At 34.9% G+C, this 19,108-nt stretch overlaps 1 protein-coding gene across 1 annotated transcript in view; it reads right to left on the minus strand.

The window, feature by feature from the left end:
* The window catches only part of CUL3 (cullin 3), a 91,676-nt gene that overhangs the window by 62,336 nt on the left and 10,232 nt on the right, over positions 1-19,108 (minus strand). The window contains exon 2 of the mRNA XM_044241703.1: positions 8,885-9,082. Coding sequence (XP_044097638.1) covers positions 8,885-9,082 — 198 coding nt within the window. The remainder of the gene's footprint in view (positions 1-8,884; positions 9,083-19,108) is intronic.

A 19,108-nucleotide genomic window follows, 5' to 3' on the forward strand; every position in this document is an offset into this window, starting at 1 on the left:
CAAAAGATATGTAGCAATGAAGCATTTAAGATGGCATGTCTAGTAAATCTTTCACTCCATCATCACTTCAGTCAGTATCTTTTGGAAAACAAAAAAACAATGGCTCCCACCACCCACAGGATAAAACCCAAATTCCCTATAATGTCTTTCTAAAACCTAATCCAGCCTACTTTACCACTCTCATTCCCCAAAAATTATCTGAAGCCTTTTATAGTCCATCTACACTGATCTTACCTGACTATGCTCATGCTTACCTGCCTTTTTTATTTATGCCATTTTTTGGACTATCTTTTCACTCTGTTCGTATGATGAACCTTTAATAATTCTTTAAGGCTCATCAACAGTGACCTCCTCTTTCTACTTTGCCCTGAATTCCTCAAGCAAAATAATTCTCCTTCAAATATGATTACCTCACTAAAACTGGAAGATTCTTGCTGACAGGCATAGTGTCTTAATTATTTTTTGGTAGATGAAACACAAGAGACTCAGTATCTGTGGGCTTCTGAAATGAATCTGTCTTTGCAAACAAAAATCTTATTCCTGAGTGTTTCTATCAATGTCCTTTTATAATTCACTGCAATTATTATTCTTATATTTTGTACTTAAATGTCATTAAAATAAAAACCACTACACTTATTCACATTTGCCTAGAAAGAAAGGAAAAGAACTAAAAAAGCTTTATTATAAATGCTAAGTCTATTAAGTAATTGGCTTAACAAAACAGTCCAAAGCTTACCAAGAATACAAACTTCATTGCCACATGCAATTAGTACCCTCACAGAAACACTTTAATTTACTGGTGAATAAACATAACATTTAAAATTCTGGCTCTTCTCTTTCTCCTTTCAAACATGGGGAGAAAAATCAATATACTAAAGAAAAGTTTATATAGAGACATCATTTTCAGCAAATGAAACCCTCTTTACAAAAAATAAATAATAAGGTGTTATAAAAGATTTTTCAGTTTACCACACAAACAAAAAACTCCAAAAAACCTCAAACGAGAAAGCCATTTAAAAATTCAAACTATTCTTCAAAACTTCAGTTTCTCTACCTGTAAAAGAAAGTGCTTAGAACTGATCAGATTACCAGGCACAGATTCAAGTGCTTAAGTTCCCCAAAGGCAGGGACTTTTCATATAATGCAAATGCTTATTATTAGACCACTGCTTGGTACATAAGAGGTCCTTAATAGGGAGTTTTCTAAATGAATGAAAAAAAGTCAGCAGGATCAAGCTCCCTTATTCTGCCTTCCATCCAAAGTAAGAGAATATTTCAAGAACAGGATATATGGATATAAAGACTTCACTTTTTTTTCATTGTGTGGATATAAATCCACTTATTCAACAGTCTATTAGTGAACATTTATATAGTTTTCAGCCCTTTTTAGCATTTAAACAATACTACAGTAAATATTAGTACAAATACTTTTTATACACATATTTAAACGTATCTATAGAATGGATTCTTCTTTTTTTTTAATCTTTCAAGTTTTTACTTAAATTCCAGTTAGTTAACATGTATAGTGTAGTATTAGTTTCAGTTGAATTTAGTGATTCATCACTTACATATCACATTTACAAATAATGTAATTCATCACTTACACTTACATATAAAAGAAATACTTTTAAAAATCACTGAAATCAATGTTCTTTTTATTAGGAAGAAGCTGTTTCTAGTACAGCTAAAGTCAGCATTGTTTTTGCTCAAACTTTCAAAGTACAAAAATTAGCTCATTTATGAGGCTACCATAGTATTATTCAATTACTAAAGAGAAATAATTTGGGTGAGAAAAGAAAATTAAGCATAAGGTGAATCTAAGAAACCTATTAAGCATCAGAAAATTGGAATAAAGTTCTTTCCATATTAAAACCAAAGAAAGTTTCTCTCCCCTGATTTTAAGAAACAATTAAAAATGGAAATGTTTTTATGCTAAATACGTTTTATGGCACAGAAAAGGACAACAGTAAACTTTAAAACTATTAATATTCCTAAGTCTTAAAAAAATAAAATTTTCAGAATACGTAATCATTATATAACTTTAAAGCCCATTTAGGATAACAAAATCAATCCCAATTATAAATTAGTAATTTGAAGTCCAGAGAAGTCTAGTAATTTGTTCATGACTGTTAGTAGCAGAATTAAGCCTAAAGTCCAGTTCTTCCTACTTTCTACCCAGTACTTTTTCCACTACAGCTACTTCTAAATTTTTTCATATTATTAAACACGAAGTGTTCAACAGTGGATACAAGAAGCAAAAGCAAGTCTTCAGTTACTTCACTATGAGCTTAAACACTTTCCGTCAAGTTTAAATACCAAACAGGTATCTTTTAAAAGATGACTCCAAAAAAAATCAACAAGACCCTTAAATATCTTACAATTTTGTCAGTTACACCTCAATAAGGCCAAAGGGTGGGAGATGGCTCCACCCTTACCTAACCCTACCCACAAGTAACAGAATTGATTAGCACTATGTTTAATTTTAAAATGGTCTTTAGCCATTAAACACACAAACACACAGAGTTAAAATGGTTATAAAAACCACAACTCTGCTAAATAAATGTTGACATCATTTTATAACTTAAAGTTAGAGCTCGATCTGGTCATTTTCCAGTTTCCACTGCAATCCTTAAATCTACCTAAAATGTTTTAATTCCTCAGGACTCAATTCCTTGTTTCTCTTTTCTGTGTGACTTCATCTATATGCTCACAATTCCCAAATTTACATTTCCACTTCTAATTTCTCAGAGAACTAGATGTGCATATTCAATTTCACTGGCAGCTTAAAATCAACCTGTTCAAAGGGAGTTAGTTCCTTTCTCTACCCCATCCGTATATTAAAAAAATGGAAAACACCCTGTTGCCCAAGAACCAAACCTAGTCCTCTTGAATTCTTTCCTCTTCCTCATTCCCTACAACCAATCTATTAAGAAGTAACAATCTTTCTACATTTGAAGTATACTGAATCTGTAATCTTCTATCCCCACTGTCACTACACTGGTATAATCACCACTATTAATCACTCACCTGAATTACTGGATTATTCCGTCCTACTCCCCTCACTTCAACTCTTGGGCCCTCTAATTTATGCATCACACAACAACCCAGGTAATATTTTAAAAATCTGTATCAGATCATGTCACTGTCTTGTTTAAAATTCTTGAATGGCTTCCTAATGTACATGTAATTAAGTATGAAGCCCTTATACCAGAGCTTCAATGCCTCTCTTTCCAAACCTCATCTTGGTCCCATTTTTCCCCACTGACAATACTTAATTCCCCATTCACAACAGGCTTTGTTTTCAATTTCTTTATTCCAGGGATTGGCAAAGGATGGTCTGTTGTCTTTTTAAAATAAAGTTGTACTGGAAAACTGCCATATTCATTCATTACATCTAGTCAATTGCTCCTCTGGTGCTAAAAGAGGAGAGTGTTGAGGAACTACCAACAGAATCTATGGCTCAGGAAACTAAAAATACTATCTGGTCCTGCAAAGAAAAAACATTCTACAGCTGTCCCCTTTGCCTGGAACACTCCTTATGAGCACCTTCTCACTTTTCAAGTTCCCTCTTACTCTAGGAGTCATTTCTTGGATATATAGTTTTCCTCTATCACTGTTTCCTGTTTTCTTCACGTTTTATAACTAAACATTTGTTTACTCGTTTAACTGTTCTATGACTGCAGGGATCAAATGCATTCCAACATATTTTTTATACCTAAGTCAGAGGCTGGCAAATAACATACTTCTGGATGTCGAATTACGTAATAAGAAGTCTTACATGGGTACTTTTGAGGCTTTGACAAAATGATCTATAATTTAAAAATCCTTAAAACTGGAAAGAACTTTTTCTCCAGTAAAACCACGCTTTTAAAGTTATTTAGAAACAAATGTTAAAGATAATTCTGTCAATTCTGAAACGTTTTCATATTTACCAAAATGAGATTTTTTTTTTCTTATGGAGAGGCACAAAGGCCATATAATACTCCAAGTTTTGCTTTGTGGTTTAGAGAAATTCACTGAATTCCTCTGGGTCTCAGTTTCCTCAAAGGGAACATTCTTCTAGAGATCGGAAGAACATACTACCAAGTTAAAAGAAAAGCATTTAGCTTTTCTATGCCTGCTTCAATTTTGTGAACTTACTTCTAAAGCCAACAATTAGCTACCTTAATCTCAGAGAAGTTCCTCCATTCATCCCCCCTGATAGTTTGTGCCACGCTGTTTTATCAAAGATGCTGCTCAGATATTTCCTATTCTCATCTTGCAACCAGGGTATTAGCAACAAACTCTGAGTAAAAATTATATTTCATTTGACTCTTTCAACATGAAAAAATAGGTCCTGGCTGCCTATATACTACAGCACTAAAATGTTCACTTTAGTAGAAAGTAACTTTGCTTTAAAAAAAAAAAAAAAAGGTATTATTGCTTACGTAGTTGCAAAGTGCTAAAAGCATAATGAACAAAGAAAAAAACAAACAAAAAAAACCCCACCTGACTAGACCACACATAAGGTTTTCAGAACCACAAAAAGGAATACATTCTGGGAGACTGAATACGGTTCCTTTCATACCAGAGAACCCTGAACCTGAACCAATTTCTCACCTTCTAGTCAGAAAGTGCACTGCATAAACAGGTAATATCAATTTTTATGCAAACTGTGCTTCTGCACATTTGGTAGAAAAAACAGACACTTCCTACATCAGAGCACATTTAGGCTATTACATAATGTCAGTTAACAAACTTCTTTGTCCTGTTCATATAGTAGTACTGTATTTGTACGGTTATTAAATGTTTTCCTAAGACTAAGAATGAAATAAGATCTATGAAGAACACAAAAATGAAAGCAGACACTAGCAGAGGTTAAAAGATTTAATTCAACTGAAATAATAAAATTAATCATTAGATACACTGGTATTGGTATATTTCCTGGCCAGAAATTGACTAGTTTAAACTGGTCAAATTTTTGTGAAAGAAACAAAAAATTAAACTTTTTCAGATGCTGGTGATGTATGACTAATGCCTATGCAACAGAAATAAAAAGAATTTAGTGTATACAATTTCTTTAGCACAATTAACTTGAATACATGTTCTCTGGAACATATTATAGGGAACTGCCTATATTTTGAAACAATAACAGCTAACCTGAGATATGGGATCACTTTAAGCAACTCACAAGTATGCCGAAGCTTTTACAGTTATAGAATTATTGGTCACATGACTTCAATTTCTACCTAACCATATTTCGGAGTCCAAAAAAATCACTTATACACTGACTTCCCACTCTGGTCTCCCCTCTTCTCCTCACTTTTTGGGTTAGCCAGTTCTCAATACAGCATGTAACTACAGATGTTTTTTCTGCATCTATGTCCAAGCTGCAAAGCAAATTCTTCAAAACAAAAAAGACAAATCACACATTCAGGCCAACTCCTATTGGGCTATCTTTTTCCTCACTTGCCAATTCCTTAGTATATTCCCAAGAAGGACTACTCCAAGGCTCTTCATCTCATCTTCAGAAGATGCATGGCTTAATTATTAGATTTGTAATAGTTTCAGAACTAAAGAATCTCAGGAGATATTACTACTAGCTCCTTCGTTTTAATTATAAATAAACCAAGAACTAGAATTAAAGGACTACAGCTTTACAAACACTGAGCCAATTTACTCAAAGCCTCTCCTACACCCTCAGTTTCATTGAGTTTATTGCATCTTGATCCATTCATTATGCCTCAGGAGTAGATCTACAGAGGAGTCAAGGACTTAGCCTGAAACGACACTGCCTGAATACTGTTCCAGCTAGGCCGCTTACTATGTGCATCTCAATAAATCACTAATTCTGTGCCTTGGTTTCTCCACTTACAGAGAGAACAGTCATATACTGCTCATTAGGTTGTGACCACTAACACAGGTAAAAGAACCGGAACTTGGGGCGCCTGGGTGACTCAGTGGGTTAAAGCCTCTGCCTTCGGCTCGGGTCATGATCCCAGGGTCCTGGGATCGAGCCCCGCATCAGGCTCTCTGCTCAGCAAGGAGCCTGCTTCCTCCTCTCTCTCTGCCTACCTCTCAGCCTACTTGTAATCTCTGCCTGTCAAATAAATAAAATCTTTAAAAAAAAAAAAAAAAAGAACCGGAACTGAACCTAGCACATACAAATGCTAAATAAGAGTAAGTTATGACCACTACCACCATTCAATATGGGACCACTGCTAAAACCTTTGCTTCTCTGTTCTCAAATCCGTACTCTCTCCATAACCAAGAACTCAGTTGCTTCCATCATCTCCCCTTCAAGAGCTTTAAGCAAAACTCTTGCACTCTACATTTCTTCTTCCTTTTGATGCCAAGTTTCTTTATTTAGTCGTCTTCATTTCCCACACCTACGTACCGTAACTTGCTTTCGAAAATTCGTCCTCTGGCTCTAGGATTTTCTTCTCTTAACTTTAATACTTCTTCCTCGGAGTACATGCTACCAAACATCCAATCTTCATCTTCAGTTTAAGTTTCTGCTCAAGCTCAAAATCTATCTCTAAACACACGGTATTTCTAGCTGAGCATTTTATGATGATCTCACACTCAATTTCCCTCATATAAAATAGTATCTAAGCTATCTTCCAACTATAAAAATCTCCAATCTTATCTAAAACAGTACCTCTCACACCCTCTATCCAATCATGTCTAGCCTATCACTTTACTCAATCAAAATTTCCAGCAAACATCCAGCAAACACCCAATTCTACATTTATATCATTTTCATCTCAATCTTCTTAAAATATTCTGTCACATTATCTTCCACTTAAAAACCTCCAATAAACCTCCACTGTTAAGCCCAAATTCCTTAGCTTGGCATTCAAGTTTTTCCTCCAATCTCTTCCCAAACCACTATATTAGAATGCACTAATCCCCATAAATTCTTATGTACCTCAATCAAACTCTATTTACCACCTAAGCGTATCCAACTTATTTCTGTATAATCACATGACATCTGCCATCCTGGAATGCCCTCCACACTATTCACTTATATCCCAAATGTCTCATGGCTTGGTTCAATTTGATACTTTCCCATTTAATCTTACAGCCCCAGATAATTTCTCCCTCATTTGAATTCCTAAGCCATTTATTGCCTACTGATTTCATTTGCCACTTAATTATATAATGCCTCACACTGTTATCTAAATGCCTGCATCATCTCTCACATCACAGTACAAATAAGGGATACCAAATCTCTTTGTACCCACTGTACATTCCTAGAAAGCTGTGCACAGTAGGCACTAAAGAAACTGTTGGTTGCATAAAGAACACAATCACCTTGCTTCATGAGATACTAGGTACCTCCTCATGTAATCCCATGTAAGAGAAAGAAATTATGGAAGGAATAGTAGAAATAGAAAGTAACTATTTTGTAACCACCACAGTAATAATGATTCATGCAAGAATCATCAATGGGAGCTAGAACCATCACATAAAAGTTTCTTGGGGAAAAGGATATTTATACAGTCTCAAAATATATCTGAACAAATTACTTATGAATTACAAAGGGAAAAAAGGTACCTTCACAGTGGAGAAATCTGGCGGACACCAAGTGATCAAAGTTAACATCACCAATAATGGGATAAACTGACATCATGTGCCTCCTGATGTGATGCACTGAGGACACAACATCACTTATGTATTATTCCTGCCAAAAATGCATAACCTGAAACTAGTCATCAGGAAACAATCAGACAAACCAAAAACCGAGGGACAATCTACAAAACTGACCTATACTCTTGAAAAATGTCAATGTGCTGAAAGACAAGAAGCTCTGGAGCTGAGTGTGTGATCCTGGATTGGATCCTGGATCAGAAAACAAACTGCTATAGAGGACATCACTGCTACACAGGACAACTGATGAATCTGAATATGGACTATATTAGATAACAGTATTCTATTAATGTTAAACTGCCTGATTTCAAACATTAGTCTTCAGTTAAGTGATATAATTTCCTTTTTCTTAGGAGAAACATCCCAAAGCATTTGAGGGTAAATGAATTTAAAACTTATTCTCTGATTCTTCAGCAATAATAGTAATATCAATAATAGTAATAATAACAAGTATCAATAGAAAGATTAGCAAAAATGTGGCAAAATGTTAACTGGTGAATCTACAATACAAGAGTTCATTGTACTATTTGGTACAACTTTTCCCATTTTTTTGTTTCTAAATTTTTAAAAAATGAACCCTAATACCACACAAAAACTTTGAGAAGTTTTTATTTACCTGTGGCAATTTTACATTTTATCTGACAATCTTAAAGCAAGACATACTTGCAATAGAAGAATTTGTTCTACATAAATATTTTAAAAATTAAAAATATCTTTTTAGCACCAAAGAAATATTTATAATTTTAATAGCCCAACACTAATTTACTTTAAAAAACAATTCACATTTACTCTAAAACTCAGCTAAAATAATGTCAATTTCAACTGGTGTAAAGTCTTAGACAGTATTTTTTAAACAATGTTGTTTTATTACACAGAGAAAGTAGAGAAAGGTAAAATGGACTGACTGGTTAAGCATTTTAAGGAAAAAATAATGATCTCTAATTCATACATTAATAAACAAGCATTCGTAAACTAATGAAAGTCTGTTTCCTTAATTATGATTACAGAGAATGTATTTATTGTAAATCACAAACTTTACCTTCCCTCAATTATCAAAAATTGTGATTTAGCTGATCATTAAGTTTTGAGTGAGGTTTTATACTACATTATAATACAACTATTAATTGATTACTATATTTCTATAGGCTTCCTGGAGCCCTTAAAACTAGTATTTCTAGTCAAAGTACAATATAGTATATAAAGGATTTTCTAGATTCCATATAATTAGCAATAGTCCTTTTAAAGTTGGATACCTTATTTATGAGATGTTCGGTAACAACTTCTCTTAGTCCAGTGTAGAGCTTTTCTCCATGTTTATGCAAAACCATTGTATAAGCATTTCTATAGAGCTCCTCAAAACTAAGACCACTGTTATTCTTACGCTGGATTTCTTGAATTGCATTTTTCAGAAGGTCCCAAATGCTGTTTACATATTTTTCATCCATGGTCATCTGTAATATCCAAGAGAGAAAAAGAGACAAAAAGAAACACCAATGGTTGAAAATCTGTGTTTGTCCATATAGTAATTATCTTATTATATGCCTAAGATTATAAATCTGTATGACTTATAAGAAGACTTATTGTTTTAACAATAATAAAGGGGTACATTTAAGATGTTTTTAGAGATGACACAGCAATTTTTAAAAAATCCTTTAAGACCGCCTTCCTTTCTTATATGCATTAAACCCCTCCAATTTAAATGAAATCATAATCCCTGATGTTAATACTTGCTTTATTTAGCCAGAAGTGTAAAGCACACTTTTCCTTAGTTTATTTAGTAGAACACAAGCTCAGAGAGCTACTGAGACAGAAAGAGTTCCATGATTTTAAAAATAATATAGGGGGTGCCTGGGTGTCTCACTTCATTAAGCTTCAGACTCTTGGTTTTGGCTCAGGTCGTGATCTCAGGATAGTGAGATAGAGCCCCACGATGGGCTCCACATTCAGCGCAGTCTTAAGTTTCTCTCTCTTGCTCCCTCTGCCCCCTCCAGGTCCTCCCTGCATGCACTCTTTCTAAAACAAATAAATCTTAGGGAAAAAAAAATTGAGGACATGATCACTATCTTCTTCTCCTGAAGATTTACAGAGCTCCTTAGCAAATTAAAGATTGGAAGAAGAACTGCAGTTAAAAACAAAACAAACAATCCTCCCACACACATTTTCTGTTTAACCTAGCATTCTTATTTTCTTCCTTTCCCAGTTTAGATTCCAAGTCCATTATATGTGGCTACCTTGTATATACCTATGAATCACTTGCCCCTCTCCAGACCAAAATACTTGCTATTCTAAACCCCATCTACCCACCTACTCTTCACATGCACCACATGTAAATGAAAGTAAATGAATAACATATATACACCAATATTCAACATGTCTCAGTTTAAATTCATAATCACTAACCACCAAGAAGACCCTGGGTGCAACCCCATAATCCTACATTCTAGACTACTGACTATCTTCCTAGATGATTTTACACCATTCCCTCCAAACTCACTCTCGGATAATGACCTGCTTCCTGTTCCATTGAGAAAACAGAAACAACCTGAAGACATACTGTACAAACCCCAACCATATCCAGCAATCCGTATGATTATGTATCAATATACTACTCTACTGTTCTTGAGCTCAAAGTACGAAGTTATTATACTCAAATTATAAACAGGGACCATAAACACAGGCATCATCGAGGACTTACTAGAAATGCAGAATTTCAGGCTCCACCCCATGCCTACAGAACTATAATCTGCATTGTGACCCCAAGTGATACCTATACAGAATGAAGTTTAGTTCCATTCCAACTCATCTTTTCAAGGACCTCCCTTTATCAATCTCCCTTCTTAGCATCATCAGATTCTTTCCTCTCTGCTAGACAATTTCTATACACATTCAAAATCATCAATTTCCCATCTTAAAAACAAATCCTCACAAACCCACCATTTCTCCAGTACCATCCAAGCCTGTCTTTTCCATTTACAGCAAAATCACAAGACTTGAGACATTTCTACATTCACTGTCTCCAAGTCTCATTTTTCTCATTATATCTTGAATCTATTCCAGTAAGTCTTTCATCTCTACTGTTTCAATGAAATTACCCAAGGAGGTCACCAGTGACTTCCATCCTGCAAAATCTAAATGGCTAGAGTCTTAGTTCTCATCATTCTTGACCTATCTGGCAGCAACTGAAAGAGCTGATCACTTCTACTCCTCAGTTGCCTTCCAAGCACTACAATCTTGTGCTTTTCTTCCCATTCCTCTAGTTTCTATTTGTCAGTCTGCTTACTAGTTCTTTCCCTCCCAGCAGCCTCCAAACTTGAACTTTTTTTGTCTAGCCACAACTCAGTTTTCAGGTGAAGCTCATTTCATCTATGCTCATGGCTTAAGTTAACATCAATATTTATATATTGTGTTTGGCCCTCTCCCCTTGATACCAGAGTTCTATATTCAGCCATGTTTTTAACTGAATATCTACTAGCATCTCAAACTTACAGAAATCCTAATCCTTGCCCTTAATTCTGCTTTCCCAGCAGTCTTCTCTGACAAGCGAATGTCCACTCTATCCTTCCAGTTGCTAAGGCCAAAAAAAGCTTGTAATCCCTCAACTTGATTCTAATCCAATAGGAAATTCTTTTGTCTCTACCTCCAAAATGTACCTAGAATCTAACTCCTACTCACCCTTTCCACTACTACTAGCCTTGTCCAAAACACCATTGTCTCTCAAGGTATTCCAACAGCTCCCTAACTGGTCTGCTCCTAACCCACTATCAAAGAGCAACCAGTGACCTTCTAAAAACATAAATCATGTCACTCTTCTGCTCACAACCCTCAAGTGACTTTTCATCTCTCTTGAAGTTAAGTCAAAGTCCTTATACAAACTACAAAACATTATTTGGATCTGATAATCTGACTTCATCTATTCTTCCTCCTTGCTCCCTGCTCTAGCCACAGCAGACTCTCTTTGCCATTCTTTGGAATATGTCAAACAGATTTTTGCTTCAAGGTGTTTGTACTTGCTACTCTATCTCTCAAATGTTCTTCCCTCAGGTATCTGCATGGCTCATTCACTTCATCAACCTCAAAATTCTTGTTCAACCATCACCATAAAATGAAGCTTTAACTTCATACTCCATTTAAAATAGCAGTCTCCTCTTACTAGTCACCCCCAAATTCCAACCCTCATTTTTTTTTCTTTATTTCTTTTCCCACCTCCCTCCTCCCATTCAATGTCCGCTCCATGAAGGCAGTCCTCATTTTTTTTTTCTTTATTTCTTTTCCCACCTCCCTCCTCCCATTCAATGTCCGCTCCATGAAGGCAGCGATTCTTTTCCACTGAGGAATCCCTCAGCCACTGAAGTAATACAAGGCATACAACAAACATTCATACTTGCTGATGAAATGATTTCCTGCTAATCTTTGACTAAGGAGCTGTTATTAAACCATGTACTGCACTCACAACCTGGGAAACATGGCAACAATTATTCATCAGCTTCACACCTATTTCTGACTTGGATGGACAGAAATTACTGAGTGGAATCCTCTCTGAAAAGGTTAAGAAGAAACTTTTGGAGGTGATAAATATGTTTATTGCATAGATCATGGTGACGGCTTCACACTCTCTTCCAACTTACATTCGTTAAATATGTATGGTTTTTTGCATGTTAGTCACACCTCAATAAAGTCATTAATGGGAAAAAAAAAAAAAACCCACACTCCCTCCAAGCTATGTTCAATGGGTATGAATGTGAAAGAGTAAGTAATTTAGATAACCCCAAAATAGTTCTTTCAGTTACCCTAGCAGTAAAATATCATTCAACCCTCAATCATAGAGGATTCTTAAGCAGACGACTCCAACAGAGCCTTATTTTTTTTTTCCCAACAAAGCCTTATTATTCTAATCTTTTCTGAAGTGCTTAAAAGGAATTCTGTAAAACAAAACAAAACAAACAAACAAAAAACAACTTTTTTATTACTTTAATCTTATTCAAATCCCAGGTCTAGTAAATACTATTTTGAAAAGTCCTTAAGAGAATTTACCACTAGATCGAAACTACTCTTTTTTTAAACAGATATCCTAATACACAGAATGCCATCCTTATAAAATAGTTTAATAAGATGCAGTTGTTCATAACTTTTCACAATAAAAGATACAAGTCCATATGACGATCATGGCCTCAAGTACTCTATACACTGAGGTTATAAAAAAGCAGACTAAGACACCATCTCTAAACATTAAATAATGAACACATAAAGCAGAACATTCAGAACAATTCCAGAGGAAGACCAAAGTTAATGTTGACTCTAAACTCCAGAGGTAACCATTCTGCAAATAGCTGAGCAAAACTGCAAATGATCTTTTCAGGCTCTGTATGATAAGACCCCAGGAAAGCTAGAAAATGTACAAAAAGGTCGCTATCTGTAACAAATTACTAAATTTTCTATTAGAAATTAAAGAATTTAAAACACATAAACCAAGAGACTTTGAATATTGTAGAAATGCCCTTACATTATAATAAATCATTTTTCACATATATAAACCAAGAGTTGTTTTATAATCCAAGATTTCTACATAGTACTTTCCTCAGTATTCATGCTTTATAGACAGAGCAGAGATGGAGTCTAAGGACAACAATGTTTAGGTGTAAAAATTTTCAAGTAAATGAAAAAATGGACCCAGAGACATTAAACTACTGACTCCAAATCTCAGAGATTAGAATTTATATATCCCCAGATCTAATCCAATCCTCTGGACCCATGTTACATTTCACTGTGCTAATCCAGGATACCATATCACAGCGTGACTGATTATCCTGGTAAACACAGTGTGGTATATATCAGTAAAGAACATAAGTTCTGCTGTCCAAAAGGCCTGGGTTGGTATCATGGCTTTGCTAAATTAACAGCCCATGTGACCTTGGGCAAGTTACTTTACTCTTCAAAATCTTTTATTTCCTTGCTTATAAAGTAGTTGTTTAACAACAGTATCTACCTCAGGGCACTATCCTGAAGATTAAATAACAATGTCAGTAGAATTTAACCCAGTTCAGGGTACAGCACAATCCCTCACAGTTGACTAAATAAAGTGTCCAATAACAGAATCTCCAAACTGTCAACTATGGGCATCAACTGTCAGAAAAAAATAAATAAATAACTTTTCAAGCTTAATAAATAAACAGATAGGAACTAAAACAAAAGTACCTGAAAAGTACAAGTATGCATACAAGTCAGTACAATGTAGCCTTCTTTTGGAAACACTCTTCCCTACTTTCTCCTATTTTTTGGTGCAATTTAAAACATTTTATTCCCCAGAGCTCTGTCCTGACTCTTTTCACTCTACTCTGGGCTCCTATGCATTGCCATCCATTATCATGGTTACAATGACTACCCTCACATAGAAAGTTCTAAAATTTACAAGACACCAGATTAGTAAGGGATTCTGGAGCCTCCTGAAACTGTACACAAAATTTTACAAATATAATGTGTGCATTTCTTTTTCCTGGATGATGAGTCCTGAGCTCTTATCACATTTCCAATGAATTTTGGTCCACATCTCAAAGAATAAACTACTAGCTTATATATTAATTGCTCCCAAATCTCTACTACCAGCCCAGACAGTCCTCCGAAGTCTAAAACTACCATATTCAACTGCCTGCTGGACATCTCAAGCCAAATGTTCTAGACATAGATCAAACTTATCAGATCCAAAATCCCTGTTAACTGAACTCCAAACACACACGTATCTTCCTTTTGTATTCTTTAATTCACAAGCCACTTAGTTATATATGCTAAAAGCCAAGGCTTAACTTTTCTTCTCTCATCCTCTATCATTCAATCAAGTGCAGCCAACAGAGGACCCCAGATTATTTCTCAAATATGTTCCCATTCTTTCATCCTGCATACTATTATACTCCTAAAACCTGAACCTAGATCACCATGTCAGCCTTCCAACTATCATAAACTCGAATAACCTCTTAGAATCTACCTTCTTCAGAATCACCATTTAAAAAATAAACATGAGCATTCTAGCCCTGTTCAAAACCTAACTCTCATTAACTACAGAGGTGGAAGGATGTACTTTAAAACTATTCAAAATCTAGTCTATGTCTACTTCTCTAACTTCACTCACTACTTTCACTCATCACTACCTATCTTACATTTATTCCCTGACAACATTAAATCAAGTTATTCCAATCCAATGACACACCTCCACCTCATTCACCACCCTCCCTTGTCTTCTTAAAGGCCCCCTCCTCTGCCTCTTCTTTATCCAATTCTTTATATAGCCTCTGAACACAGCTCATATATGTGTATCACATATGTATCTTCCTTCCTTGACCGCCTCAAGCAAAATGGACTCCCTCCTCAGCGCTTTCCTAACACTCAGGTCATATCTATCCTACGCTTCATACTGATTCATAAACAGCTGTGCATCTTTTTCCTCCACTAGACTAAGAGATACTAAAATGGCTATGCATTTTTCTTTAATGTCACTTAGATGGCCATAAACAAATGTCCGGTGAATGAATATTGCTTTACCTATATTATACTAATGCAAGTTTGAACCTTTAAATTAGTAAGCACAAAGATATGGAAAAAAATTTTTAATGTAATTAAATTTAAGCAATTAATAAGCAATTAATGTAATTCTAAAATAATAAAATGTCCTTTTCAAATAAAATATAGTAACATACAAGCAACAAACTCTTAAATTTCATTTATCAAGCAGTGTTTTCAGATTCTCCTATTCATTTAACTGCTTAGTCACTAATTTTATTAATAAATTGTTAACTAGGAGAAAAATCATAGGCAGAAAAGGCCCTTCAGGACAGGATCCATAAGCTACAATCTTTCCCTAACTCAAGCAAGTCTAAAAACAATATGTGAAAGGAAATGGACTTTAAGTGCAGATTCTTACATATGCATGCTTTGGTCTTGGCATCAAATGAACATGTCAGTAACAATGGCAAAATAATTATGTTACTGATGAACTTTAAATTCTCACTCATCTTGGTAAGGAATACAACATTAACGATCAATGAAAGTTAAAAGGGCTAAATGAACTCTAATGTCATCAATATGTTAACCATAAAAACATCAGTCTATACTTCACTCAGAGTCACAAAACTTAAAAGCCTTAAGACTGTGTATTTTTTATAAGAGTTAAAACGTACTTTGAAATAATATTCTAAATTATTCAAGCAGGATTTTAAACTCATTGATGAAACTGATTTCCTTAGGTTCCATTAATTGCAAAAACACTCAGAAAGGAATTTTGTAAAAGCTGCAACAAAAGCAGTAACATAATAAAATGCACACACACACAAACGTTTAATGTTTGCAAATTATTAAGCATATACAGTATTCTCCAACAAGTTTAAGTTATAAAGTGATCAGCAGGGAAAGTAAACTCATTCAGCAAGAAAAGAAACAAAAGCTCTTTTAAAGAAAAGGTATAATTAAGCATTAAGTGCTTATGGTTTAATGAGACTTTTAAAAACCAAAACAAAACTTTGATTTTTAAAAATGACCTCCACCCTCTTTTGCCTCTTCTTAATCCAGGATTACAATATCCTCATTAGTAAGTATCAATAACAAAAACAACCCCAACAGTCTGTATTTTTTTTTTCAAAACATTTTTGATTATTCATCTACATTATTTCAAATTACGTAGAAACCTTCAAAATGCCTAAATCTGGGGGCAACTGGGTGGCTCAGTTGGTTAATTGTATGCCTTCAGCTCAGGTCATGATAAGAGTCCTGGGATCTAGTTCCAATTTGAGCTCCCTGCTTAGCGGGGAGCCTGCTTCTCCCTCTGCCTGCTGCCCAGCCTTGCTTGTGTGCGCGCGCTCTCTCTCTCTCTCTCTGACAAATAAATAAAATCTTTTAAAAAAAAAAAAAGTGTGAATTTGGAAGGATATCAGTCTATTATATACTTACACATCTTGTAGGATCTGTAATAAGAGTTGGAGAGAACTACAGCATGAGCCAATTAAAACTAAAATGAAGATAACTGTATTCTTTACATCCACTATATACAAAGCACAAGAAGTCTTTAGTTCCCTGTGAATAATTTGACAAGAAATTTAGAACAGGGTGGGTGGGGAAAAGGGTGAAAATTTGAAATTCCAGGCAATTCAGAATGACACAGCTAGAAAAAAATAAACAAGGAAAAATGCTTGATCATAATTTTGAGCTTCAGCCTCAAAAAAGTTGCTCTGGTAGAAATATCTGAGGAATGGCAGTATTCAAGTCAGATACGACTAAGCCATAAATTATGTAAGGACGCTCCCTCCCAGATTATAAGCACCTCAGAGCAATATAAAGTCTTCCTTTATTTTATTGTACCCTTTATACCACATGGCAAAATGCCTAAGTGACTTTCAAAAAATATGATTTGAACATGGTCCAGTTATGGTTAATAATAATGATGAATCTTATTTGGTGACCAACAACTACACAATGACTTATAACATCTGCAAGCATCCCATTTATCCAACAGTTAATCTTTAAGCAACCTCAACCATCAAAAATCTAACCAAAGACCCAAGTGTTAAGGGAACAGTACAAGGGGATATTCAGACTTCGCACAAGTTATTTAACTTTCCAGAATTTACTTGCTTCACATGCTTGTGGCAGAAGAAACAGGAGATAATCATGTTCTATGTGGCAATTAACAAAGTCTGTGAAAGCATCTGGCACACAGCACTTGTTCTATACATTTGTTTTCTTTACTACACAAAACTGACACAGAGCCTTACTTATTTAATAACTTAACCTGAATGTAAAGTTGAGATTGATGTTTGCTTAACTGGATTTTCTGCGGTTACAGTGGACATCAGATGGCCACAGAACTGTGCTGCTAAAAGTAATAAAACTGTTGTCAAAGAGCAGAGAGAAAGATTATCAATTAGAAAAGCACAGGAGCCTGGGATAATTCTGTGAATCACAAACTGAATCTGATCAACATTCATTTGGATTCTAATATCATTATGGAACAGTAACATTTATAATGAGAAAGCTGAACTATCAAAAGAAGGTTCAATTATAATCTGCATTTCAGTCCTCAGCATGAGTAGGCTGTTCAAAAATCAATTTGAAACAATTTTTTTTCAAATACCAAAGATCAAACTTTCAGATTAGCCTATTGAAGTCCATGTTTAGACACAACTGACATGAGTACAATGTATTTCAATGACTTTTGCTTATATGAAAAAAGGCACGTGTAACATTTCATGGTCTGATGATAATCACAGTAAGATGCAATTTTAAGTACTGTCACTGAAGCAAGAAGTTTGTCACTGTCCTACTATTGGTGCTGTTTTTGCAAATGAAAAAATAAAGGCCACCAAATGGGCACCCTGAAACACATTTTATCCAGAGATATAGTTAGAGACCTTCCCTATTAATAAAATCACTTCTAGTTTATATCTAAGTGCACATCTAAATCTCATGTTTCTATCCTACAAGCTCAAATTATTAATTTTAATCAAAAGTGACAGTATTTTCTTCTCTTTAGGTAACTTGTTTATCGTTGTTGTTTTTGAAATGACTAAACCATGTTTTTCTAAAACTATGATAATGTGTAAAAAGCTATACAAATTATAAATTAGTTTACACTGGAATCAGCTACCCCCAGTCCAAAGGGAGAGGGGGAAAAATGTGATAAAGTATAAATTACCAGTTAGCAAATGTGATATGACAACAAAAGCCCATCATATGAAATTATTACAAAAATCTGGTATCAAATCTGCTCAAAATTTCTCCAGAACTACCAATTCACACACAAAAAAGAATACACAAAAACATAGCTAATTTCCTACTGCTTCGTACTATTTAACCATCATCACTGAAATAAACCATTTATTTTAAAGAAAATTCTAAATCCAAAACATAGGTAGGTGACTTTTACAACACTACACAAAATGTTTTATGCCACAACAAAACACACCAGCATTCCATTCCTTGACTTATGCGTAAGTATACCTATTTAAATGAAACTTTTAGAGTTGGAATGAGCCTAAGATAATCACAAATTAAATCTCATTTTAGGGGTGCCTGGGTGGCTCAGAGGGTTAAGCCTCTGCCTTTGGCTCCGGTCATGATCTCAGGATCCTGGGATAGAGCCCCACATCTGGCTCTCTGCTCAGCAGGGGGCCTGCCTCTCTGCCTACTTGTGATCTCTGTCTGTCAAATAAATAAATAAAATCTTAAAAAAGAAAAATCTCATTTTACACATGAGGAAACTGAGGCTAAGTGGCTTAACCAGGATCACACAGATAATCAGAGCAATGAAGAAATCCAAGCGTCCTAAATGAAGTGCCCTTCTGCTAACCCCAGGTCAACTCAATGGGTGTTCAATATTAAGATGTCTTTTTATAGTGTATAGGCTAATGTTACCACTGAATTATTATGACTACAGGCATGTTTCAGTTCGGTCTAGAAAAAAGAGCCTTTAACTTAAAGCAGGCTTCTAGTTCTGGTTC

The sequence above is a fragment of the Neovison vison genome, chromosome 3 (assembly GCF_020171115.1).
Source record: "Neovison vison isolate M4711 chromosome 3, ASM_NN_V1, whole genome shotgun sequence".
Classification (NCBI taxonomy): domain Eukaryota; kingdom Metazoa; phylum Chordata; class Mammalia; order Carnivora; family Mustelidae; genus Neogale; species Neogale vison.